The following is a 26397-nucleotide window of genomic DNA, read 5'->3' on the forward strand; positions in this document are numbered from 1 at the left end:
ATAGCGTCCTAGTATAATTATATAAAAGGCTACTATAGGCCAACGTTAAATGCATTTAAGGTCTCCAATTATCCATTTCTAAGTTGACCTCCAACATACAATAAATTTGGTGCCCCAAACCAATCCCAAAAGAAGTGAAAAAGAATCAGTTAAGAAAGTTCAATCAAGATAAGGTTAGAGCCTGGTGACTTTGAATTCTTTATTATCTAGTGCCAGTGAAGGTTCAGATTTTTTATTGATGCTTTAATGAAAAGATTTTACAATAAAGCCTTCTGAAAGCATCGTTTTAGGACAATTATTTTGTGTTTCTTTCCCTCTCTGTCTTCTGAATTAATTTATCCCTTTCCTCTGTGTTTCCCTCCAGGATGGACATATGATGTGATGGGTGTGACTATGGGACACTGTGTGGGCACAAGGCCTCCTTCATGCTTCCTGCTGCTGCTGCTGAAGCTGCTAGCCACTGTCTCCCAGGGACTGCCAGGAACGGGGCCCCTGGGCTTCCACTTCACACAGTCCGTGTACAATGCTACCGTGTACGAAAACTCAGCAGCGAGGACCTATGTCAACAGCCAAAGCAGAATGGGCATCACCTTAATCGACCTATCCTGGGACATCAAGTACAGAATAGTGTCTGGTGACGAGGAGGGCTTCTTCAAAGCTGAGGAGGTCATCATTGCAGATTTCTGCTTTCTCAGGATAAGAACTAAAGGTGGCAATTCTGCCATATTGAACAGGGAAATCCAAGACAATTATTTATTAATCATAAAAGGTTCAGTCAGAGGAGAAGATCTGGAAGCATGGACCAAAGTGAACATCCAGGTTTTAGACATGAATGACCTGAGGCCTCTGTTCTCCCCTACCACTTACTCAGTCACCATTGCAGAAAGCACACCACTTAGGACTAGCGTTGCCCAGGTAACAGCTACAGATGCAGACATCGGTTCCAATGGAGAGTTCTACTACTACTTTAAGAACAAGGTTGAGCTTTTTTCCGTCCACCCCACAAGTGGTGTCATCTCTTTAAGTGGACGCTTAAATTATGATGAGAAGAACAGGTATGACCTAGAAATCCTAGCAGTGGACCGGGGAATGAAACTCTATGGCAATAACGGAGTTAGCAGTACTGCTAAGCTTTATGTTCACATTGAACGTGTAAATGAACATGCTCCCATTATCCATGTGGTCACTCACACCCCTTTCTCATTGGACAAGGAGCCAACATATGCAGTAGTAACAGTTGATGATTTGGATGAGGGGGCCAATGGAGAGATTGAGTCTGTTTCCATTGTGGCTGGAGATCCTTTGGATCAGTTCTTCCTGGCTAAAGAAGGCAAGTGGATGAATGAATATAAAGTCAAGGAGAGGAGGCAGGTGGACTGGGAAAGCTTCTCCTATGGCTACAACCTCACTCTTCAAGCAAAAGACAAAGGATCACCACAGAAGTTTTCAGAACTAAAGACAGTCCACATTGCCAACCCCAAAAGAGACAGTATCCCAATTAGGTTTGAAAAAGATGTGTATGAAGTCAGCATAAGTGAATTTTCCCCTCCTGGTGTCTTGGTGGCCATAGTCAAGGTAAATCCTGAGCCGCTGGATGTGGAATACAAACTCTCTCCTGGAAAAGATACCGAGTACTTCAAGATCAACCCTCGGTCAGGTCTGATTGTCACAGCACAGCCCCTGAATATGGTGAAAAAAGAAGTTTACAAGCTGGAAGTGACAGACAAGGAAGCAGAGGTGAAGGCACAAGTCACCATCGGGATCGAGGATGCCAATGACCACACCCCAGAATTCCAGCAGACACTGTATGAGACGTTTGTGAATGAGAGTATCCCTGTCGGAACAAATGTTCTGACTGTGTCGGCCTCTGACAAGGATAAAGGAGAAAATGGCTACATCACTTACAGCATTGCCAGCCTGAACCCTTTACCATTTGTCATTAACCAGTTCACGGGTGTGATCAGCACCACTGAAGAGTTAGATTTCGAATCCTCCCCAGAGACGTATAGGTTCGTTGTAAGAGCTTCTGACTGGGGCTCACCGTACCGCCATGAAAGTGAGGTGAACGTGACCATTCGGGTAGGAAATGTCAATGACAACATCCCGCTCTTCGAAAAAGTGGCTTGCCAGGGAGTCATTTCATATGACTTTCCTGTTGGGGGTCATATTACAGCTGTCTCTGCGATAGATATCGATGAACTCGAACTTGTAAAGTACAAGATCATTTCAGGAAATGAACTTGGGTTCTTTTATTTGAACCCAGACTCTGGTGTTTTACAGCTTAAAAAGCCACTGATGAATTCTGGCATTAAAAATGGTAATTTTGCCCTCAGAATCACAGCTACAGATGGGGAGAATTTTGCAGACCCCATGACCATTAACATCTCAGTCCTCCATGGGAAAGTGTCTTCAAAGAGCTTCAGCTGCAGAGAAACTCGAGTGGCTCAGAAATTGGCAGAGAAACTACTCATTAAAGCAAAAGCTAACGGGAAGCTGAATGTAGAAGATGGATTTCTTGACTTTTATTCAATTAACAGGCAAGGACCACATTTTGACAAGTCTTTCCCCTCTGATGTGGCCGTGAAGGAGGATATGCCAGTTGGGACTAACATCCTGAAGATTAAAGCATACGATGCCGACTCTGGCTTCAATGGGAAGGTGCTGTTTACAATATCAGATGGGAACACGGACAGCTGCTTTAATATTGACATGGAGACTGGGCAGCTTAAAGTTCTCATGCCCATGGACCGAGAGCACACAGACCTCTATCTCCTCAACATAACCATCTACGACCTTGGAAAGCCCCAGAAATCATCATGGCGATTGCTGACAGTCAATGTGGAGGATGCTAACGACAACAGCCCAGTGTTTCTTCAGGACAGCTACTCAGTCAGCATTCTTGAAAGCTCAAGCATTGGCACCGAGATTATTCAAGTGGAAGCAAGAGACAAAGACCTGGGTTCTAATGGTGAGGTAATGTACTCGGTTTTGACAGACACACGGCAGTTTGCCATCAATAGCTCAACTGGAATTGTTTATGTAGCTGACCAGTTGGACAGGGAATCCAAAGCCAACTATTCTTTGAAAATTGAAGCCAGGGACAAAGCAGAAAGTGGCCAGCAACTGTTTTCTGTTGTCACCCTAAAGATCTTTCTGGAGGATGTCAATGACTGCTCCCCAGCTTTCATCCCCACTAGCTACAGTGTGAAGGTTCTGGAAGATCTCCCCGTTGGTACAGTCATTGCTTGGCTTGAGACTCAAGATCCTGACCTTGGATTAGGGGGTCAAGTGCGCTATTCTTTGGTCAATGATTATAATGGGAGATTTGAAATAGACAAAGCCAGTGGCGCCATCCGCTTGAGCAAAGAGCTGGACTATGAGAAGCAGCAATTCTACAACCTCACAGTCAGGGCCAAAGACAAAGGGCGTCCTGTCTCCCTGTCATCAGTTTCCTTCGTGGAGGTGGAGGTGGTGGATGTCAACGAAAACCTCCATATGCCCTATTTCCCAGACTTCGCTGACGTTGGATCTGTAAAAGAAAATTCACGGATTGGAACAAGCGTGCTGCAGGTGACTGCCCATGATGAGGATTCTGGTAGGGATGGAGAGATCCAGTACTCCATTAGAGATGGAAGTGGTCTCGGGAGATTCAGCATAGATGATGAGAGTGGTAAGTGTGAGGTTTTGTGTTCAATGTCTCCTATCACTTCTTCTGTTTGCCGGTGTTGGAGATGGGGTAGGAATCAGGGCTTCAGAACAGACGAGGAAGGTTCTCTATTAGAGGAAGCAAGGCACAGAGCATGAACCATGTCTTAGAGTGTCTTGGTTTCTAAATAGATCAGTCCACACGGTATCCAGTGCATCTTCTATCTGTGTTTTGTTTATTTGCTCGGCACAACTGTTCTGCGGCTATCTTATGAGAAACTTTCATCCTTATTGCCCCTGGTGATTGTGTTCCAGACCCTCACCAAATGAATGGTCCTGATACAGTAATTACATTTGAATTAGCTTTAAATTAGAAGTATGAAATTGATTTTCAAATGCATCTTGAATGTGAATCTTTCCCTTTACAGTAAAGCTTTGCTGCAGGGAATCATTGTTTGGTGTTTAATGTTGAACCGGTACATCCAGCCCTTGAAGAACGGGCATTCATCCTCTGTCATGACATGCATGTGACTTAGAAAGCATTTCTATAAGAGAGGAAAATCATGCTATAAATTCTAGTCATAAAAACTTGGTTATAAGACATCTTTAACTATTAATAGTTTATTTTTATATCTTTTTTCTTTTATTGAAAGTATCTGAGATTTTTGTATAACACATTATTTATAATTGATTTTATAAATATTTTAAAATGCAGAGCAAATGTGGCAAATATTTTATTGCCTGAATCTATCTATTTACCCTCCATCATAGATAGCAACACGTTTTTAAAAATGCTTCCTATGGTTATGATTTGTACAAATGTAAATATGCCTAGACACGTGTGTATATGTATATGTGCATGAATGTTTGTATGTCCCTTTCCATGTGTGAATTTATACCCATGTGTTTTGGGACATGTGTGTGTACATGCATGTGTGTGCACATGAATGTATCTTCTATTGTTAGTACCACATATTTTTTTAGTCTTAGTAGATTCTAAGTATTTCAAAAGAAGAAAATGCATCTTCTCTGCTGCTGTGAGCGGTGGCATTAATGTGTTGTGTTTCCAGGACAAATACGTGCATATTAATTAATTTTCTACAACAGTCGTAGAATTGCTTGCTACCTATCTTAATCAGTTTTAGACTGTTATAAAAGTTGTCCATCACCATGGGTGGCTTTAAAAGACATTATTCTCATAGTTATGGACACTGGAGAGAGGCCTGAGGTCAATGTAGCCACGTGGTCAAGGCAGAGGGCCTCTTCTGAACTTGTGGACATCCATCCTGCTATGCCCTCAAGGAGGGGGCTTTAGTTTCCTCCTGCAATGAGCAATTTTAGGCTTGTAACTCAGGTGCATGTCACTAGGAGGAGGTACAGCTAAGTCCTTGACTACTGCTGTCAAAGCTTCAGTAATTCATCCAATTAGGAAGCTACAGCTTGGGCTTGATTCAAAGAGCCAAGGGCAGGAGAAGCTGTCAAGAGTAGCCTATACTTTGCCCATATGCTCCATGGTTTATTGTTTTCACTTGAGTTTTTATTTTAGAAAATGACTCCAAACATTTAATGTTCTTGTTGTTAGAAACTCCCCACCAAACAAACAAACAAAAAAAACTACAAATAAACCCTCAGTGGTTCATGTCTGTTTCATTGTAAGCAGAACTTTGAAAAATAGACATTTTTGTTCATAAAAATAATGCTAATTGTGTTGTAACACTACTTGATAAATTCAAAGTTCATTTGATGTGAACAGTAGCTCCACTGTGTAAAAGCTAAGTGAATTGTGAAGGTTGCCTTTACATTAAATGTGGACGTCAGCAGGAGAGTGAACCCGCGTCCCCGAGACTGAACACGGTGCTGTTTGTCCACATTCATTCTGTGTTTCTGAGATCTTTTTCTCAGAGCCCCTTTTAGTTTGTAAAGGCATAGCAAGTGTCCTTCCCCCTTTATCCCATTTTCTTCTCTTAGACAATGGAAGCTACCCCTCTGTCTCAAAGAAACAATGCCTGGACATGAAGCTGAAGAGTAGAATTCTCATAATAATCTCATCATATATCTTCCTTGGGTCTCACTGACCCAAACTTTCAGGATCTAAGCCCAGGAGCTCCTGTGTAATTGCTGTGTGCACTTGTGCCACTGTCCAGGGTCTGGAAAGGTTACAAAAAAAAAAAAAAAAAAAAAAGCCACCAGCGCACTGTTCATAGGCCCACGTGAGTCTAAGGATCCATCTGCTCTTTGCCCTTAAGTATGGAAAAGCATCACCAGAACCAAGACTGAGAGAGTGGTACCTGAGCCTAGCAGCATTTCCTGAGTCTCAGGCCTGTCCTTTTCTGTGCCCTTACATCCCATGAAGGAGACATGATCTCTGCTTGTTTTTATTTTGCCTTTTAAAAGTTTGAAGTCAGCTGCCAAAGGTTGCCAGGGTCCTGTATTACTTACTACCTTGCAGATTTTGAGCAAGAATTCCAGGGATTTGTTTACAATGTGTGATCCCTGGAAAGGCCCCAGACCGTAAAGTGGGTAGATCTTGGGTGAGCTGAGAAACTTCATGTCATTCTGTAAGTGCTCCTGCCACACAGGCTTTGAAAGTACGTCCGAACCCTAAGCTCCCAAGAAATGGGCTGGCAGAGTCTGCATTTTTTTTCTAAGGTCTTTTTTTTTCATCCATTTAAATAGCAGATGATTTAACTCAGGTACTAGACACATTTCTTTTCTAATCCAATCTTATAACTCAAGTAAACCTTTTTATTATTCCTCAGTGGTAATCTTTTTCTGAATGTCTTTCTGATGGTTCCTAAATCTATCTGTGCTTCAATCATTATGGGAGCTTGTACCTCGTGAGAGGAAGTGTTTGGGATAGGTAATGTACTTCCTAGATTGCAGGAGCTTGTACCTCACGAGAGGAAGTGTTTGAGACAGTTAATGCACTTCTTATGTTGCGGGAGCTTGTACCTCACCAGGGGAAGTGTCTGAGAGAGGTAATGCTCTTTGTAGATTTATGGTCTTGACTTTTAGGCACTCAGAACCAAAACCACACCTTTAAATTCTTCCCCATGCACCAGCGTTTATGAAATGTTTACTAATATCCACAGTAGCTGGATTAACTCTCCTCATGCTACATTGAGTCTGATCACATTTAAATCACTAGTGTGTAAGATGCGATTTAATCAGTTTTTCCTTCACAAAGAATAAATTCTTACTCTTTGGCACAACAGGAATCCATATTCATGACTACTCAGAGGTATAACATTGTTCTCAAAAGAGCACAATGTATGTTTTAAACTGTGAGTTTATATCAGATTGTTTCGTACACCACAAACTACAGTACAAATTTTATTAATTTGCTACTTGAGGTTAATTAAAGAAATATTTAATTAAGACAAACCAGTCCTACCTTGGACTTTAGTCAGAGATAATTGAGAAGACGTTGTATTATCTATCATTACTATTTATTTCTTCCATTCATTGAATCTCTGTAAAGGGCCAGGCCCAGGAGAAGTTGCTGTCAAAGTCAATGAGGTAGTTAGTTTCAAAGGCTTTCCCATTCAGGATCATGTATCTGGTCGCTAGAAGTTCTGAGATTTGAAACCTAGTGGAAAAGTTTCTCAGTCTTACATCATTCCCTTTCCTGTACCCAACAAGCCATCGTATGCGGTCCCTGTGTCTTCCTCCCATGATGGAATGCTGGACTCAGAGACTCCATACAGAACCTTCTGATGTGCTGAAAGTCAGAGCACAGCCCTAGGACAAGCTCAGCACTGATTTGTGACAAGGAAAGACAGTCGGGAAGTCCCTGAAAGACAACATCCACCCAGAATCCATGTATTGGGATCTAGTAGCCATTGGGAGTAGTATGATGAGGTGGGTTTTGTGAAAAGGCTCCACCCTCATAAACAGGACATAAACCTTAGGACAGCAGTACAAGTGGATTCCTTTCCTTTTCTATTGTGTGAGAGTACCGTTGAAGAAACCACCTCCAAAGAAGGGGCACTTGCCAGACTTTGGGTCAATTCTCACATTGATTTTGAACTTGCCAGTTTCTAAACCTGTAAGCAGTATTTTTATGTTTGTCGATAAACTACACTGCATAAGGTGTTTTGTTATAGAAGTCCAAGTGGATGTCAGCTCTTTTACTAAGGGAGAGAGAAGAGAAATGAATCATGGCTAAATGATGGCCCAGTGAAGCAGCAGTGAGAACAGAGACTATTATCTATCTCTTCTCACAAGAGCTGAGTTTACCTAAGGGAGAAACACTGGGCAGGCACCAGTGATGTCAAAGAGATGGACCTTCCACAGTGGTGGCCTTTCCAGAATGTTCCAGGACAGCAACGCTAATGTTTGTTTACATGACACATTTTTCATAACATGCTCATGGTGTGACCACACTCCGAAGTCTCAGGAGCCATGGTTTGTTTCCTCTAGATTTTACTCCTCTGATGTTGCAGGGGAAGCTCACAGGCACAGAAGAGTCTGAGACATAATAATTATTGAAAGAGTTGTTGCTCCTTTAGACAATCTATTCCAACAACCAATGAATAAAACTTTATAACTTTATAGGTATGTTCACTTGACTCTTTAAATCTACTCTGTATCCTGTTGTGTCCAGAAGACTATGGGCAAGTTTGCTCTTTTGTTCTCTGACATTAAGAGAAGCATGAAGAAGCCTGGGTTCGGGGTATTTCTTGTATTTCTTCTTGGGTCTCTTTTCACACTAGGTGCTGTGGGCATCCCATGGTGACTGGGCTGTCACTAGTCCTGGAATATCAAGTATAAACTATTGGCTTTTCTTGACCTTCACCCCTGCCTTTGTTTGGGGAGTATTGGATATATGCTTCTTCCTCGGTTTAGTAATGTGAGCTGTCTGCCTTCTTCCAGGACCCTAACTTGTAACATATTCTTCTTAGGTAAATGCTTTTAAAACAGATTTAAGTTTAAATGTATTTTGAAGACTTTTCCAGCAAGTTTTATTAAGTGTGGTTTCCATAATCCTGATATGATGGATTGCAGGCAGCATGGAGGTGATAGCTATCTATTTCACAGGGAGGAAAGCAAAGCAGCTCCTTACCTTGCCATCTAACTCCTGCCCTGCATCTCCACCATCACAAATGGACATCATTTGCTTTACTAAAGAACCAGTCCAACCAGCTGCAAGAGAAAGGGGCTCAGCAGACAATAGAGTGACCCAAATATTTCAAACTCTCCCTCATTGTCATGCTGTGCTTTTGGTTCTCTGCAAAAAGACAGCTGCATCTAACCTGGTAGCCAAGGCAACAATAAAGACATGAGCTGAGTAGCATATATTTAGTTCCGCTGAAGAAGTGAGGCCAGTATTTCTCTGTAGTGTCTGATCACCAGATAATTCAGAAGGTGGATGCAAACCAAGAAAGGAAAATATTGCATTGTTAGAAAAGACTGAAGAGTTCTGTGCAGTTGCAAAACTGTGATCCCAGCCCAGGTATTGACAGGATGGTTGATCCCTACCATAGCATCTCTGACTTACTGCATTCTGAGTTTCCTTTCCTTTGGTTTCAGATGCAATGGGAACTATATTTATCTTACAGATGTTTGCTTATCTTTCCTACCTTTCTTCAAACCACTGGTAACTCCACTTGGATAAGCTCAGGATGAATTTGGAGATTTTGGTGCAACTCAAGCCAACTTACTTCTCAATTGCTTTCCTTATATTCATCTGCTTCAGCTGTGATATCTGACTAGAGCTCCTCTGACTCAGCAAAGCACAGATGCTGGCCCGGACTTACCCTTGCTTCCCTTGGGATCCGAAAAAGCAAAGGAGAGGAATGAAGTTACAATCAAGTGACAACAGAAACTTTTCTTGGCTCTGGGATTTCTGACCTTAATGATTTGCAAGAAAAACAGTAAGGCCTCCTGGAGGAGAGCTGAGCAGTGCACACTGCTCTGATGAACTTAGGAGCTGTCGTGTAAGTCAGGCAGGAAAGGCAAGAGAAGCTTCTGGGAAATGATGGGGAGCGAGTGTCTACCACAGTTTTCAGCAGGTGCTCTTTTCTTGACCTATTTTCAGCTGTTGGTTGAAGACAATATAGCTTTAATGGAGGACTGCTGGTTTATGTCTGCATTGTGTATCGGTCTTGGGCTGTTATTGTTCCTGGATAACCAGGAAATGATGAGAGTAGAAACAACCATAAAGAAGTAATCCACAATCGGGTAGCAAGCTGACCCCCCCTGTGCTTTTGCTCTTTCCTCTGTGTATGATCTTCCTTTTGTATTTACAAATGGACATGGGCAATCATGAAAGGCACACGATATCAGGGACTGTTCATATTTGTGTACCAGGCTGTGCAGAAGCTGTTGGGATGGATTTTGTGTCCTCCATGACTTTAGATCTCTTTCATCAGTTTAGTTTTCTAACCAGGGCAATTTTTGGAAGTATTTTGCATGTACCTTGAAGGATATTTTCATTTATCGTTACACCTGGAAGAAGTATAGAGTTTGATAAATATTAAAGTGATGCTACTATCCTCACAATGCCTCACCAAAATGAAAACAAAAATGGGCTGTGCTCTGTATTTTCAGCTTGCCAGGTTTGGTGTTTTCTTTGTTGTTGTTGCTGCTGCTGGTTTGTTTGTTTGTTTGGGAAAGCACGTCTTCTTGTCCAGAGAATATCTGCAAAGAGTTGTGAGTAGGAGCTGGCTTGATTTAGATTCCATTCTGCAAGCTGCTCTATGAGTTATTAAATATAATAGGGTTCTCCAAATTCTCCCACTGGACACTGTAGGATTTACTGGTTCCTCTGGGCCATTCTCTGTGATTAAATTCACAGATTTTCATTTGCATAGCATAGTTAATATTCTGGTTGCTTTTAAAAAGCAACATAATGGCGAAAACGATAGCTAGTAAAATAAATTGACTATGACACATAGGGACCTAAAAAGTGCATAAAATTTGAGGAAATTAAGATAAAAAGTTTCGGTATACACAATACACACACATTAAAAGATAGTTTGATAAGAACATTAAAGCATAGAGGTTTACCTCTGAGGCCTCTAAAATGTTATTCTGGCCCTCTGTCTCTTTCTTCCCAAGTTCTAATACTAACTATGCACCTGTTCTTCGTTGTTATAGAGCTTTGTGCAGAACAAATGGTGGGTCAAGTCAAGGGCTGCTAATACAGACAGAGAAACGTAATACAGCAAAGTATATTGTGTACAAGAGCCGTAAGCATCTGCTAGCCAGTCATGTGGCCTTAATATCACCTCTGGGTTGGGACATGATTTCCATCCGTTCTGAGGGAAGACTATATGAGAGAGACTTGGAACACTGAAGTGAGCTAGTGATAAGATGGAGGTCTTATGAGGCAAGCCCAGTAATGAACCCAGATTCCTCAGGGCCAAAGACCCACCATCGAGTGACCGCACTGAAGAAAGAACAAGTTATGACAGAAAAATTGTATGCTTTGCCGTGAGGAAAAAATTACACTTTCATAAACTGGAAAGTTCATAAATACCACAGGCATCATTTAAACCCACAGAAACGACATGATACTTATTGATCAAACCCTCACACTTGCCTACATTTTTGGCTGCATCTTTGGTTTGCTTGCCTCTCTGTGGTACAGCAGTTTTGTTATAATTGCTGCAGAAGGCATGGGAATACCACTTACTTATCTTCCACAGTGGACGGCTAAAATCTGTTTTTTATTATTGAGAGTTTAAGATGTATTTTTTCCAGGCTTACTTGTTATTGCTAATGTAATGTAAACTTTCAACCTTGCTATCAAACTTTGGAAGATATTCTATCAAACTCTTTTTCATATGCATCTGATTATTTGAAGAAAGCAAACCACAGTGCACACATAATATCCAAGAGAAAGTGTTGGGTCTTTTGCCCTGGTCATTTTCCTTAGATAGCCCTCTGGATCTTTCTCTTTTATGTAGAGAAGATAATCAGAACCCTAGAATGCTTATAGGTTCTTTACCTTACATAAGAAATTTACAGTGGAAAGGACCTGGAGGGAAAGGACAAAGACACTGAACCATCTCAGTAAAACAGACACTTTGGGAGCTGGAGAGATAGCTCACTTGATAAATGCTCCTTGGACAAACACAGGCACCTGAGTTTGGGTTCCCAGGGCAGACATAAAAGGGAGACAGAAGGATTCTGAAGGTTGACTGACCCTAGGTCCCTAGGTTATCTGCCCTTGGTGAGTTCCAGGTACACAGCGAGACCTTGTCTCAAAGAATAAAATGGAAAGGAACAAAGCGATGCTATAGAAGGCGAAAGTACGTGCTCTTCAACTGTGTGAACTGGAGTTTGTATTCCAGCATCCAATGACTATAGTTCCAGCTCCAAGGGACCCAACACCCTCTTCTGTCCTCTACAGTCACCTATAGATGCGTGTATATCCACTCAAACAGACACAGATACAAACATACACCAAAACAGATCTTAAAACAGTAAATAAAAGATGGAGAATGTGAAGAAGACACCAACATCAACCATTGTGTCTACATACACTCTACTCATGTACACACATACACACGAATACAATAAACCATGTGCATACAGATACACATGCATACTTACACATACACACATATACATACACACATAGATACATGTACATACATACACATACACACAGATGCACAAACATACATACACATGCACATGCATGTACACACACAGACATACAACATACACACAGATGCACACACAGAGATACACATACATACACACATGTACCAAATACACACACATACACATGTACACACACAGATGCACACACATACATACACATGGACACACACACAGATATACCCACATACACATGCACACACACATGCACACACACAAAACTCACCATTCTCCCACCTCACCTGGGTATGTGTGGAGTGTGGCAGGTGTGCTATTGTTGAATTATTCAGGTATCATAGCTGCAGGATGCTCACAGATTTTAATATTAGGTCAGAATTCTAAATTTTAGAGGCACAAAGCATGGATCCAAAGAATATAATCATAGCTTGGCTAATTTAGGCCTTCATAATTTGGTGGGGCACACTGAAGGAGCATGTAAGCAAATCTGCTATTGGGAGTTTCCAAAGTCACCGTCAAAACAAATTTGTTCTAATCTATAGGAAATGTATACGTTACCCATAACCTGTTTATGTTAGTTTGTACATAATTCTAATAAAATCGATTACCACACACATAATCCTGTGACATTCAGAGACTGCAAAACAGAAATTTTTCCCCAAAAAGGTTTGTGAACCTAGGCAAGCGATATGCCTAGACTGGTCCCACTATCTGCTTTATATTTAGGCAGTGAATTAGTGTTATCTTCCTCTTCTTCAGGAACACCTGCAGGTGGACACCACTGCCTTCCAGAACTCTCCCACGAGAAAGCAAGCTTGCTTTTGAAGCTCTTTTCTGAGTCCTCCCGTGTTGTGATGGAGCCGCAGTTTGGGTCAGGCAGGTCAGCAGTGGATTCTGAGAGCTAAATCAGGGTACTTTAGCCATTTTCAGGATTAACAGCCCCAAGCCTCCCCTGTGGATTTAAGACAGAAAGAGTTCATCACTTCATTACCTCACAGTGAGATAGTAATGTTAATGAAAGCCAGGATTATCACCCTTGTCCAGGATCCCTCTAAAACAGAGCTGGGAGATGCCACAGTACCTGATAGGTCCTGAGGCTGCAATCCCAGGGGAGTACACACAGGAGAGGACAAGTGGAAACCAGGCCAGATAGAAGGGAGACCAACTACACACTGGCATGTTACTACATTGGCCTCAGCTTCACAGTATCATATTGTTTCTCAGTCCCCTGTGTGTCTTCAGGAAGTCACGGGGAACCAGAGGGTAGAATGATTTCAGCCTGGACCTAGAAGAAAAGTGAGCAGAGGCTAGCGTTGCTGTCTCCTCTTCACGCCTGGCCTCCTATGATCGCTGGGAGAACCAACTTCCCAGCTAAGACTTCTTAGCTGTGCGATGTGATATGTCTGGGTACCTGTCAGGGAAGCCAGGACTTCTCGGTCCAGTTCATCCATCTGCAGCTATCACTGCCTCTAGTTATCTGATGACGGCTGCTGGGAGTGGCAGGCAGGGATCTGGGCTATGCTGCCTCAGTGGAGAGTTGCACTTAGGAAGCAGGATGAGAAGATAAGCAGTATGTTGCCTTGGTGCAGGCTTGACGCTGACAGAGCACCATCCGAAGAGCAGGCAGAAAGGAGCTGTGCGTGGAAAGATTTTGTACCCACAAAAAGCAAGGCAAGAGCCCACACATTGTGAGGGTTGTGTGTGTTTTGGGGAGGAGTGCATTTTGATACTCAGAAACCCACGACACAAATGACACATTTCCCAGGACTCTGGTGTGTCAAAACCCCACAGTGTGCATCTCTGGACCATAAAATCCTTAAAAGCATAAAATAAAAAGAACAGGATAATTTATGATTTGATCAGTGTGACTAGAACAGTTTCGTGCCCTTCCTTTCTTGTGAGCATCTACAGTCAGAACGTAATTTTATCAAACATCCACGTGTGAGTTTGCGGGTGGGACATGGAGAGAAAGAAAAGTGGTTGGGGTTGAGATCTAAGGGAATGGCATCGGCTGAGCTTCAGCCTTCACCCCTCCTGCCATCCCCGTGTGTGAGGAGGGGGCGGGGTAGGATTTTGGGAGCCTCCAGGACAGGTCTTTAAGCAGGAGAGCCAGTGAAGCTCCAGTCAGAAAGAGGTTACAGCTCTAGGCTTACAGTCTTGCTCCACAGGCTTTTATTTACTTTCTGTTGCTGCCACAAAACGCCCGAGGCAAACAACTTTAAAAGAAGAAAGAGTTGCTGGGTCTCATCATTTCAGTCTTTTATCAACTGGCATCCTTTTTCCTTGGCTGGTGCTGGGATACATCACAGGGCAATGGTTTGCTGAAGCAGAGCCACTAAGCTCGTTGGGAACCAGGAATTAGACAGAGAATCAAAGAAAGAAGAGTAACAAACAGGCCAGGAATAAAAGACAACCTTCACCAACTTTCCTGCAGTAATCCAGGTGCCCCAAATCCTGATAGCCAGCCGTCGTTGTGAATTCATCAATGGGTTAACTCTTTGATGAAGTCAATACTTTTATGACCCAGCAGTCTTCTTATTGTACCACTAGTTGGAAACCAAGACTTCATCATTTGGAGAAGGATTGTCTATAACCAAACTGCAACAATCTTATGTAGATGAGTACACTGGTAGAAATCCCAGAGATCAAAGGCAGAAGAGCCTTGAGTTCTGATGTTTCAGAAGAGCCTTGAGTTCTGCTGTTCTGGAAGAGCCTTGAGTTCTGCTGTTCCGGGAGAAGATACAGTGTTTCAGACTCAGAAGACAAAGTTCACCTCCATGCCCTTTTTGCTCTGTTCCTCTGCTTGGTGCTCACTCACACTGGGTGTCGGTAGATCTTGCTCATTCTCACTGATCAAGTGCTCAGCAGTGCTCAAAGGCATCCTCAGAAGTAGAGCTGTCGGAGCTATTCCAGCCTCCCTCAACCCGAAGTGCCCTAGCATTCACTCTAGGGCAGAGAGTCATTATCAGCACGGATAAATGCAAGGGGCAGTAAGCCAGGCGACTTGAGACACAAACAAGGAAAAGGAGTACATAGGTAGTAGAGGGATAGGAAGAAACTTCCCTAAGAAGCCTCCTGATGACGTCTCTAACTTGCAGGAAGGAAACAATGATTAGAACAGATTTGGATGCTTGCCACAAACTCTGATAATTGGTCTGTAAAGAAAGATAAAAAGGAGGCTGGGAGATAGCCCCACAGCACTTCAAGTGCAGCTCTCAGCACCCCCACTGGGTGTCCCACGACTCCCTGTAACTCCTGCACTCAGGATCAGACATCCTCTTCTGGTCTCTTGCACACATGGGGGCACACACACAGAGATATATACATAAATTTTAAAAATAAATATTAAAACAAAAAACACCGTAGGAAGAATGTGGCTTAAAATACAGTTGTACTTAGAGGTTTCTTAGGCTTTAAAACATCCTGTTGGAATATATTTTTCTGATGAATCAAGATGGACCCAATATCAAATCTGTCCCATTGTAACAAATCTGCAGTACCTGGATGCCACATTCTTCTTACCTATGCACATATACCTTGTCTCCTCACCGTGAACCCATTTCATATATGCTTTTTTTTTTTTTTACCAAGTCTGGTTTTGTTACTATAAAATCCATTGCCTTTAAACACAGTGCCTGGAGCAGCCAGCTATCGGATGTCATGGGAGTGGAGCTGCCTCCATGACTGAGAAGACTGGTATCAAGTTTGGGGAATAGACATCCATGCAGGGAACAGGAAAGGACACCAACTTGTCCATAAACACAATGGCTAGATTGCCAATTTCCAAAGAATTAGTTATTCATGACACTTAAATTGTGATTGAATTGGATTTTTATAACTGTTGATTCCTTGAAACGTCCAGAGTCAGTATTTCAGGAACTGAAACTCGGGAGGTCAAGTGATTTTCCCAGAGCTCTCTACTGATGAATGGGACAGCTCGGCCTAGAACCCAGTACTTGCCAACATGGCCACTATTCTGCTCAAGGCTATCTCCATAATCTAGAAAGTACTTTTGATGTTTGAGATTATCATCTTAACTGACTCCACAAAGGTTTTGTTTCTGATAAGGCTCTAAAAAATGTCTTGGTGCCAGTGTGTACAGTTCAAATTTATACTGTGATGTGTAGCATGAAGGCCTGCTTTGTTGGGGTTTCTCTCCTGCCCAGTTCCCATAGCTTGTAACCCCCAAAGAAATTACACAGAGATCTATATTAATTATAAACTGATTGGCCCATTAGCTCAGGCTTCTTATTAGCTCTTGTAGCTTATATTAACCCATTATTCTTATCTATGTTAGCCACATGGCTCAGTACCTTTTTCAATGGGGCAGATCACAAGCTGCTTCTTTGGTGGTCTGGGCTGGAATGGAGAGGAATGGGCTTCCTCCTTCCCAGAATTCTCCAGTTGTCATTGCCCCACCTTTACTTCCTGTATGGTTGTCCCACCTATACTTCCTGCCTGGCCAATCAGCGTTTATTTAAAACATGACTGACAGAATACAGACAATTCTCCTACACCAGTGATGTTTGGGGTAGTCCTGGTGTGTGTGTGTCTGTATGTGTCTGTGTGTCTGTATGTGTCTGTGGTGTCTGTGTCTCTGTGTGTGTCTGTATGTGTCTGTGGTGTCTGTGTCTCTGTGTGTGTCTGTATGTGTCTGTGGTGTTTGTGTCTCTGTGTGTTTGTGTGTGCATCTATTTGTGTGTATATTTATGTGTATATATGGGCATGTGCCTGTATATGTGTGTCTCTGTGTGTTTCTCTATTCTGTATCTCTATGTATGTAGATGTTTGAGTTGTGTGTGTGTGTGTTTCTGTGTGTCTATATGTCTGTATCTGTGTGTATCTGTGTATATCTGCAGGTGTATGTCTGTGTGTGTATGTTTGTGTGTATCTGTATGTCTGTATCTCTCTGTGTGTGTATCTGTGTATGTCTCTGTGTGTATGTCTGTGTGTGTGTCTCTCTGTCCTGTCTGTATGTGTGCAGGTCAGCAGTCAGCACAGGGTGTCTTCATCTGCTGATCTCCACCTTACTTTGGGGGAGGGGGTCTAAGCTTTCTGTCTATCTGACATGGATGACCAATGCTACTGCAGATCTGCCTGTCTCTGTAGTGCTGGGATTATAGAGACATGCCACCATGACACCTTTTGTTTATTTTTAACATGGAGGGGACCCAAACTCAAGCCCTCAAGCTAGAGCAATTGCCCACTGAGCCACCTCCCAGTTCACCCACTGAACCACTTCTCAGTTCACCCCCTGAGCCACCTCCCCCCAGCTCACCCCCTGGGCTACCTCCCCATGTCATCCCCTGGGCCCCCCCCCCCAGTTCACCCCCTGGGCCACCTCCCCCCAGCTCACCCCCTGGACCACCTCCCAAGTCCACTCCCTGAAGAGACCTCTCTAGTCCACCTTGATTGTGTGTCACAACTTGGTGTTTTGCATTTTGGTTTTTTTCCTGACTTAAAAAGCAAACAAGCAAACAAAAAAATCAAGATGTAACATTCGGAACAAAGATGGAAGGGCATTTTTAAAAATCACACAACTTCAGCTCTTTAGTTGCGAAGATTTCTAAGCCATTAACACATGCAAAGCCTCCTCAAAGTTTTTCATTCCCTAATTATTGTATTGTGGCTATATAAGTAAGTCAGACTTTAAAGAGCCAGCATTAAATGCAAACCACTGTGCTGTTAGCAAATCTAAGAAGGTTATGGAAAGCACAATCCATGCATTTGTGACTGCAGGCAGTGCATGTCAGGAGTCTGGCCCTTCTGCACTCCATCTCCTCAGGGCTGAATGAGGAGGAAAGAGTGCTAAAATTTCTCTGCTGGAATTCACTGACCAGACAACTTCTTGGGGTCAGAGAAGAGGGACTTTCGTGGTCATCTGCAGGTTCTCCAGCTGTGAGGACAGTTTCTCAGCCCTTACTTCATTTAAGTTGGTGGCTATTTCTGTGGTCTGCTCTGGTTCCAGGCAGACAAAGCCTCCTGGAAGGCATCCTGAGTCCTAATGAGCAGGTGTGCTGTTGGCTCTCCAATCGGTGATCATCTTCCAGGCCTGGGATGGGACTGTTGCTTGACAGGCAGAGCTTGCCAACCAGCTATGGCCCTCAAGAACACACTTCTGTGCGGGGGAATATTTCCCAGTTAGTCTGTGGGGTTCGCAATAATGATTCCGGGCGCAGCTGTCTTACTGTGTGTTGGCTTCTGACCTGAAGATGACTGAAGGCCTCGGGCCACTGTTCTTCTCTGATGAACCTTGGAGCCATTCACTTCAGATAGTGATTTTTTTTTATTTGCTTGGTTGCTTGCTGCTGTGGTTTTCTGTCATCCGAGTGTTTCTAAGTTGTTCTGATTTGACAAGTCTTGAAGAGACATATGGGCCCCAAATAATTGTACTGAAAAATGCAGAAAATATTGAGCAAGAGGCTATTGGATTTCCATAAGTAAGCAAATATATTTTAAGAATTCACTAGTGAAAATCGCTTTTTATTTAATGAGTCATTTTTCTTGGAAGGTAATGATTATGTTCAGGCCATAAATACAGTATAAATTTTCTTTGGAGAACATTAAAACGATGACTCTCAATTGTAAGCAGCTTTTTAAAGAGCATAGGGATATTGAGGTACAGATTTCCAACCCAGAGCATTCTGTCCAAGTAAGAACGTGAAGAAGTGGATGAGACTCCACAAGGGCTCGTGCATGGGAACAAATGTGTACAACATAGGCCCAGCTTCACATAGGGCTCTGGAATGACACACGCTAAGGCTTTCAAAGGTCTAACTTCATGCTTATTTCACTATTACAAGTCTAAATGAGTTACCAGTCCTCTTCTCATTTTATAGGTGGGGAAATAGAGGCCCAGGAAAGTTTAGAGGTTTGTCCAACGGCTCAGCCATTTCCCTCAGGTCTTTGTGCATCTCATGATTGCAAAATTATCTCAGTGACCATCTGAGTAGGAGGGTGTCCTGGTAACATCCAACCAGAAGCAAGAATTTTGTTCATGGGTAAAGGTAGTGTAATGTTTATTTGCTTGTTTGTTCTGGGCAAGGTTTTGTGTAGCCAGCTGCTGCTGACCTTCCTGCCTATACTCTGGAATGCTGTGAGTGAAGGTGTGTATCACCACACACAGTTCTAAATGTTCTATTCTCACACTAGGTAATGTTTGGAAAGTCACACTGTTTTAGGAAACAGATGTTGTTGTCGTCGGGTCGGGTCTCAAAGTAAAATCAGATTCTTTTATGTCGGTGTTAAAAATCTGTTTTATTTTTAAAATAAAATGCACTATTAGATTAAGAAAATGAAATAATGTTAATTAATAACAATAATAGCAAGAACAACAATAATAGTACAAACGAAGTTCCTGTTCAGCTGCCCAGCTTGCAAGTGAGAGGGCTTCTCCACTTGATGTTCACGCTATCAGGAGTCCTGATTGTGCTGTCCACCAGCCGTACCAGTTCACTCCCTTTCTCAGGGTGCCGAGCACACTCCAGCTGCAGGCATGGAACCCATCTTACACTGGTAGTCCGTCTCATAGCTCACGATCAGCTGTCTGTTTGATCTCCTCCCACTTGTGTGTGAGTTTTTCAAGAAAGGATTGGTCCTTGATGAACCCCTGTGTCTGGGTCATTCACCACTTGGCACTGTAGGTAAGCGTGGAAGAAGCCGGGGGAAACCTCCTGTGCACAGGCAGGAGCAGCTGAGGGTCTTGGTGTAGCTGTTTTGAAACTCTGAGTAACATGAAGAAGCCATGCCATGTGCACACAAGTTTCAAATCTGGCAAAGAGAATCTGCTCTGCTTCCTTTGTTCTTTCGTGGTTAAAGCTTTGAATAATGCATATGTCCATGAAATATAATTGAAACACTGGGGGTCTTTGAAGACCTGGACTGCAACACTGGGTTTCTTCATACTTTCTCTCAGCCATTTCAGATTCTGAGGAGCGAGATGATGACAGGTTAGGATTGGAGAAACCAAACTGAAAATGATTGCTGTTGGATAACTTTCACCGTGTTTCATGGCCCCCAACAGAGCTTTCCAGCTTGTACTTATACCTCCTCTTTCCCTCTCTCAAGAAATAAAAAAAGAAAGAAAAGAAAATCCCAGATCTACCCAGTACACACTCATGTACACGATCTACTCGGATTCCTGGTATTTTTCTGTCACCTGGCTTGTTTTTCCACAATGATGTGTTTAAAACTTTCTTGACCAATTTTTAAAGCTTTGCTATCTAGGAGGCTTTATCTTCAGGGTGGCCATCATCTTTTCTCTCTTTCCCATCATTAAAGCCTCTACTCTTCATCAGCCCCACAGCCTTGTGTCTGAGCACCACAGCCTTGTCTCACGAGGCACTCTCTTCCTTGAGTGAAGCTTCAGGTTTGCTTTGACTACAGCTTTTTTTGTAAGGTTGTCCGTATCCATATTATCTCAGTTGTGCCAGGATATTGTTGTTCACTGCTCCAAGATATATATATATATGTGTGTGTGTGTGTGTGTGTGTGTGTGTGTGTGTGTGTATACGCATTTTTTATGCATTAACCTCTTGATTTTTTCTTTGCAAAAAAACCTTTCTTGGTCCATTTGGATTGCTATTAAAGAACCGTGTCTGCTGAGGTCTGTTTTCTGTTTCCTCATCAGCATCTTGTGGTTGGGTCCTCACATAGTGGGAAGGATGAGGAATTTTTCCCAGGCCTTTTTCACAAGGGCTGTTATCCTTTTCATGGGCACACTGTCCCATCCCCTCTTCCTCTCCCAGAGGCTGTATCTCCTAGTCTTGTTGCCAGGGTGAAGATCTTTCCACACTAATTTTGGAAAGACAAACATGCAGACCTCGGAGCTACATTTTTTCCATATCTCCGCCCTTGCCATCTGTCACCCCTCCTGACCCACACTCCATCCACTTGTAGTAGGCAGCACGTTTCTGACCCTTTCAGAGTTCTGCGTCTTCTCCATCAGCATGGGAAAAAATGCTAGCGTATTCTCTCTACATCCTTTCCATCCTGGACTGTAATGAGCAATTTTATGTATAGAACAGATTCCTCATGGATTTACACCAGACTTCCTCATTCCAAAAGAAACTCCAGTTTTGAAACAGACGATTGTAAAGAATTAATCATTTCCACACTAAACAAGCCCTAGCCACTTCTCTTTTCCGGCAGATAGCATGAGCTAGTTTGGAGAGCTTTATTCTGCTTTTGGGGACTAAGGAGAAACCACACGTTTCTGGATAAGGCTCCTCTTTTTTTCTTTATATCCCACATTGCTCTGGTTGCTTGGTAACTCACATCACTGCCCATTGCTCTTTCCTTGCAGCAGGAAAATCTCTTTGGTGGATTTGTAGATGAGGGGGAAATGAAAGCAAAACCAAACAACAACAAACAGCTAAGTCTCAGGGGAGGCAGTCTGGCTTTGTATTAGCTGGGCAGCTGTGATATATAGGTCTGTAAGTCATCTTTCGGCTTTGGTGTCTCCATCTGTTCAAAGTCAAGGCCATAATCTGTAAAGATTGAGACCATGGAGCCAAAATTCATCATTACATTTGACTTTTAGCTTTTCTGTGTCACTGTTTTGGGGGTACTGAACCTTTGAAGTAGAGGAATTTGGGCTTGTAATTTTTAAACATAATAGGAGGAGGAAATTCAAGAAGGGATCACATGTGGCTGTAGAAGAAGATTGTGCCTATGAAGTCAGGTGAGGCTGGGGACCACACTACAGGATCTGGTTATCAGTCAGAGAAAGATTTGGAGGACAAGCCCAACATAGATGAATGGAAAGCCCTTTGCCTGACAATACTATTGGCAAGGCTACCAAATAATCACAGCTTTGTGTTCACACCTGTACATGCTTGTGTGTGTGTGTGTGTGTGTGTGTGTGTGTCTGTGTGTCTGTGTGTGTGCATGTGCTTGTGCACCTGTTGATGCCCAAGGAAGACAGGAATTAGAAATATAGCAGGTGAGATGTTTTTTCTCCAGATAACTGGGGTTAAATTTTATTAGGGAGATTTGTAAAAGAGCCAGAAAATGAATGTGAGTGCACGTGCCACCTGCAGTAAATGTGGTCATATCTAAAATGCTCTTTTTGGTGGCCTATGACCTTTCCTGTGCCTCTCCAGGATGTTTGGAATGAACAGTTTAAACCTGGTACATAAAGTATGTTTCCCGTGGCTTTCAATGGCATTCATGGCCTTCACTGAGTCTACATAGCCCTGGCTCCCAGCATCTTGGAACCTCTTATCACTTCTTCCTCCCCATCTTCCTCTGTGACATTTTTTTCACCTGCCAAAGACAGTTCATATCAGCATATCTTTTCTTTCTTGAGCACCACAACAGAAACCTTGCTGACTGAGCACCATGTTGTGAGAGAGAACCCATGTGACCAACTGTTAGCCTCATGAGGCCCAATTACCCATGCTTCAGAGACAGAGCACTGCTTGCATGATCTAGTTTTCTCAAGGACCTTAGGCAGACTCAGTTGCCCTAACCTTCAGACAACCTACCATTTGAGAGATGACTTCTTCCTGGTGACACATTAGCCTTTGATTTCTCTGATAGACTTATTTTTTTGTACGTTGGGGAAGACATGGGCATCACATTTCCATCAGTAGATGCTGCAAAATAAACTTGCATTCTCCTCCTTCAGCCTCCGGTTGACATCTCTGGGTCTGGGAGCTACTGATGAGACAAAATCCCCAGAGAAAGTAGGATTTTTACGATTTTTGTTTGCCTGTTTTGTTGAGAGGAAATTCGGAGAGCTCACATTTCTCTTTTCAAGTAGCTTTTACTTTATTCACAAAATTGTACATCCATCACTCTCTTTATTTTTAGATTTTTCCTCACCCTGGAAAGCAACACTAAACCTGAGAGGTAATCATTTCCATTCTCCTTCCTGTGACCCCTTGACAACCACAAATCCGTTCTCTGACTTTGCTTATGTTTTTTTATAAATACAGAGTGTTGTTTGGACATGGTGTTACCCATCTGTAATCCCACCACTTAGGAGGTGGAAGAAAGGAGGTCAGGAGTTTGTGGGTAGCTGCCTGGGCTTCATGAGACCTTGCCAAAAAAAAAAACAAACAAACAAACAAACAAAAAAAAAAACAGAGCACAGTAATCTTGAAGGATGGGATACAGCATTTACTGTGGTGACAGGAGAGAAGGCAGAATCTTTGAAACTGAAACTGAAATCTATTTTTATGAAATTTTAAGTCCTTACATATCTTGGAGTTGAGGTTTGAGAATAACACTTGCCTGACTTTAGAAACTAAACAGATAAAATTTTGTTCAAACAAGCAGCCAAACAGCTAGAATGTAATGAACTGATGAGCTATTTTGTTTTCCTTCATTTTTTTCCCCAGTTGTTCTTGAAATACTCACACTGAATAGCTTCAGATGGCCTGGAACTCACCATGGAGATGAGGCTGGACTTGGTCTTGTAATGATCTTCTCTGAAAAGATGAAAATGAGGAATAGGTGTGTTGGAGGAATCTGATTGTATCGTTCCTGGCCGCTTAGCCCTGAAATAATTACACAGAAACTGTATTAATTAAATCACTGCTTGGCCCATTTGCTCTAGCTTCTTATTTGCTAACTCTTACATGTTAATTTAACCCATCTCCATTAATCTGTGTATTGTCACGTGGCAATGGCTTACTGGCAAAGTTTTGGCATCACTGACTCTGTCAATGGCTCCATTGCGTCTCTGACTCCGCCCTTCTTTCTCCCAGCATTAAGTCTAGTCCTCTCTGCCTACCTAAGTTCTTCCCTCTCAATAGGCCAAGGCAGTTTCTTTACTCATTAATGGTAATCACAGCACTCAAAGGAGACTCCCACATCATGGGTGTATCTTCAATGGGCCCTGCCAAGGTATGCACCTAAGAGAGTACACCATGGCAGTTCAAGGGGTTTGATTGGGGGAGTGAAAGAGTGAAAAGCCATCTCAGAGTTGGGACATGAGAGAGGCAGACAGAAAGAACAGGCAAGAGAGGAACAAGAAGAGTAAGAAAGAGAACTGTAGCCGACAGGAACTTTTAAGAGGTGATGTGTAGCATAGCTGAAGGTTTCCGGAAAGTCCTGGTGTCATGTGATGATTTACATGCATCAGCAGAGGAGACATAGGTCACTGCATGGAGACTAACATTCCTGTCTCTGTCTTATGAATGCTGAGATTATAATGTAAGCCACCATGCCCAAATAGATTCTGATTTGTTTTGTTGTTGTTTTGTTTGTTTGTTGTGGGGAACTGAGAATTGAACCTGAGACCTTACATCAGCCATGAAAGTGCTCTTCCACTGGGCTCTGTTTCCAAGCATCCTAAACCTTTGTTTGTTTGATTGCTTGTTTGTTTATGCTTTATTTTCTTATTTATTTTTAAAAATCTTAATCATAGCAGGAGTCTAGGGAAAATTGCAACTTATCCTCCATTTAAGTGCATAATTCCATCCATTTTCTTAAAGGGCAGTATTTTTGAGACATCGATTGGTTAACCATTATGGAAAGGTATGCAGACAATAAAGGCAAAATGGAGGGAGCGTCCCTTGCTGTGTTCCCTGAGACACGGGGGGGGGGGGGCAGTTTATGTCCTCCCAGCAAGCTTCTTTGGTATCACTGGTTCTTCCTTGCAACGCTGAAGTTACTTCAGGGGAAGAAAGTCTAATAAAAGCATGAGGAACTCTGGGAGAAAATTGAACTCTGCCTGCAATCAATCATGTGTTATTTTAGGAGACCCCAGCGTCTGGGCTTCTACAGTTTTTGACATCAAGGGGAAAGAGCTGGGTTTTCTTTTGATTTGGGATTTTAATATGAGCTTCTAGTACTTAATAGTTTAAAAAGGCATGTTTTCACATGTATTTTTTTATTTTCCCAAGTGTGAATTTTGCATGCATGTTGCAAAGGCCCTCCGAAATGGGGTTCAGAGCCAGTATTTAAACTATAAAAAAACACAGGGCCTCGTGGTGGGGGCTCTGCTCGAGTGTCATTTTAAGGAGCAGGCAATATTTCCGCTGCTCTTTGCTTGGGGGTTTCCTCCAGTGCTTGGGTGGTGAGTCTGGGGGGGTCATCGAAGTGTTGACACTGAGGGAATTGCCTGCTGGAGTGTTCTCATCCAGGAAGGACTTGGAATAAGCCCTTTCCAGTGCTCAGAGAGGGGCGCACTTTGAGGTCCTACTCAGAAGGGCATCCCCCTTTGCCTTGAGGCTACCCGCTAACCCCTTGTCTTTCATCACCTCCTAGTGACTATCCCTCCCTCCGGACATCAGCTTGAATAGTCTTGGCTTTTCCCTAAAGTTAAAAATCAGAATAAGAGCTGGAAAAAGCACTACGTGGGTAAAGCACTGTATAGGCAAGTAGTCCCCAGCAAATCCTTAGTGTAATGGTAAAAATAAAATGCTGCAGTTTCCATAGTGGCTGCAGGAGCAGCGGGCCATGAGACCATGCCACAGGTCCCTGGGGCGGGGGCGGGGGGGGGGGCAGGCAGCAGGCTGCATATCCCTAGAGCAGCCAGTCCCTGGCAGAGATGGCGCAGTTCGCCAAGTGGCTGCAGTGGGCCACGGGTTGCAACCAGTCCCAAGCAGGGAGCAGCGTGGTGGGTGAGAGACAGATGGATGGGCACGCTGCAAGACAATGCTGCAGGTCTACAAAGGCAGCTGGTTCAGGGCAGGGAGCCTTTACTTTTACCATTACACACAGCACCTAAGTGAACACAGTGCCGCGATCCTGCGTGCCTGCAGTCCTTGCAATATGGAAGCAGAGGCAGGTTCATCCGTCGGCTAGTCTAGAGATTCAATGAGCTCCAAGTTCAGTGAGAAACCTTGTCTCAAAAACTGCCATAGAAGTACGGGAGAGATGGCTCAGCAATTTAGAGCATTTGTAGTTCTTACAGAGGACGAGAGTTCGGTTCCCAGCTCCCTCATGGTGGTTCAAAATCAGAAGTTAACTCCAGTTCCAGGAGATCTGATACCTCTTCTCTTCTGGCCTCCCCACGCACCAAGCATGCATGTGATGCACATGCACATATATGCATGCAGGCAAACATTCATATATACAGAATAAAACAACTGAATCTTAAAGCAATGTAAGGTAGTGAGGGATGGAGAAGGCTATTGGAGGCTGCCTTCTGGCTTCCTTACACAATATGCACACGCAAGCGCACACACACATGTACGCACCCAAAAGAACTTTCAAAAAAAGCAAACC

The 26397-nt window shown here is 43.0% G+C and overlaps 1 protein-coding gene across 1 annotated transcript in view; it reads left to right on the forward strand.

Annotated features, from left to right (window-relative positions):
* Positions 1 to 381: 381 nt before the first annotated feature.
* Positions 382 to 26397, forward strand: part of LOC126487675 (protocadherin Fat 3-like) — a 297228-nt gene continuing 271212 nt past the window's right edge. Inside the window, exon 1 of the mRNA XM_050120621.1 lies at positions 382 to 3670. Coding sequence (XP_049976578.1) covers positions 382 to 3670 — 3289 coding nt within the window. The remainder of the gene's footprint in view (positions 3671 to 26397) is intronic.

Source organism: Alexandromys fortis, unplaced genomic scaffold, assembly GCF_014885135.2.
Source record: "Alexandromys fortis isolate MF-2015 unplaced genomic scaffold, M_Fortis_MF-2015_v1.1 scaffold_171, whole genome shotgun sequence".
Lineage (NCBI taxonomy): Eukaryota > Metazoa > Chordata > Mammalia > Rodentia > Cricetidae > Alexandromys > Alexandromys fortis.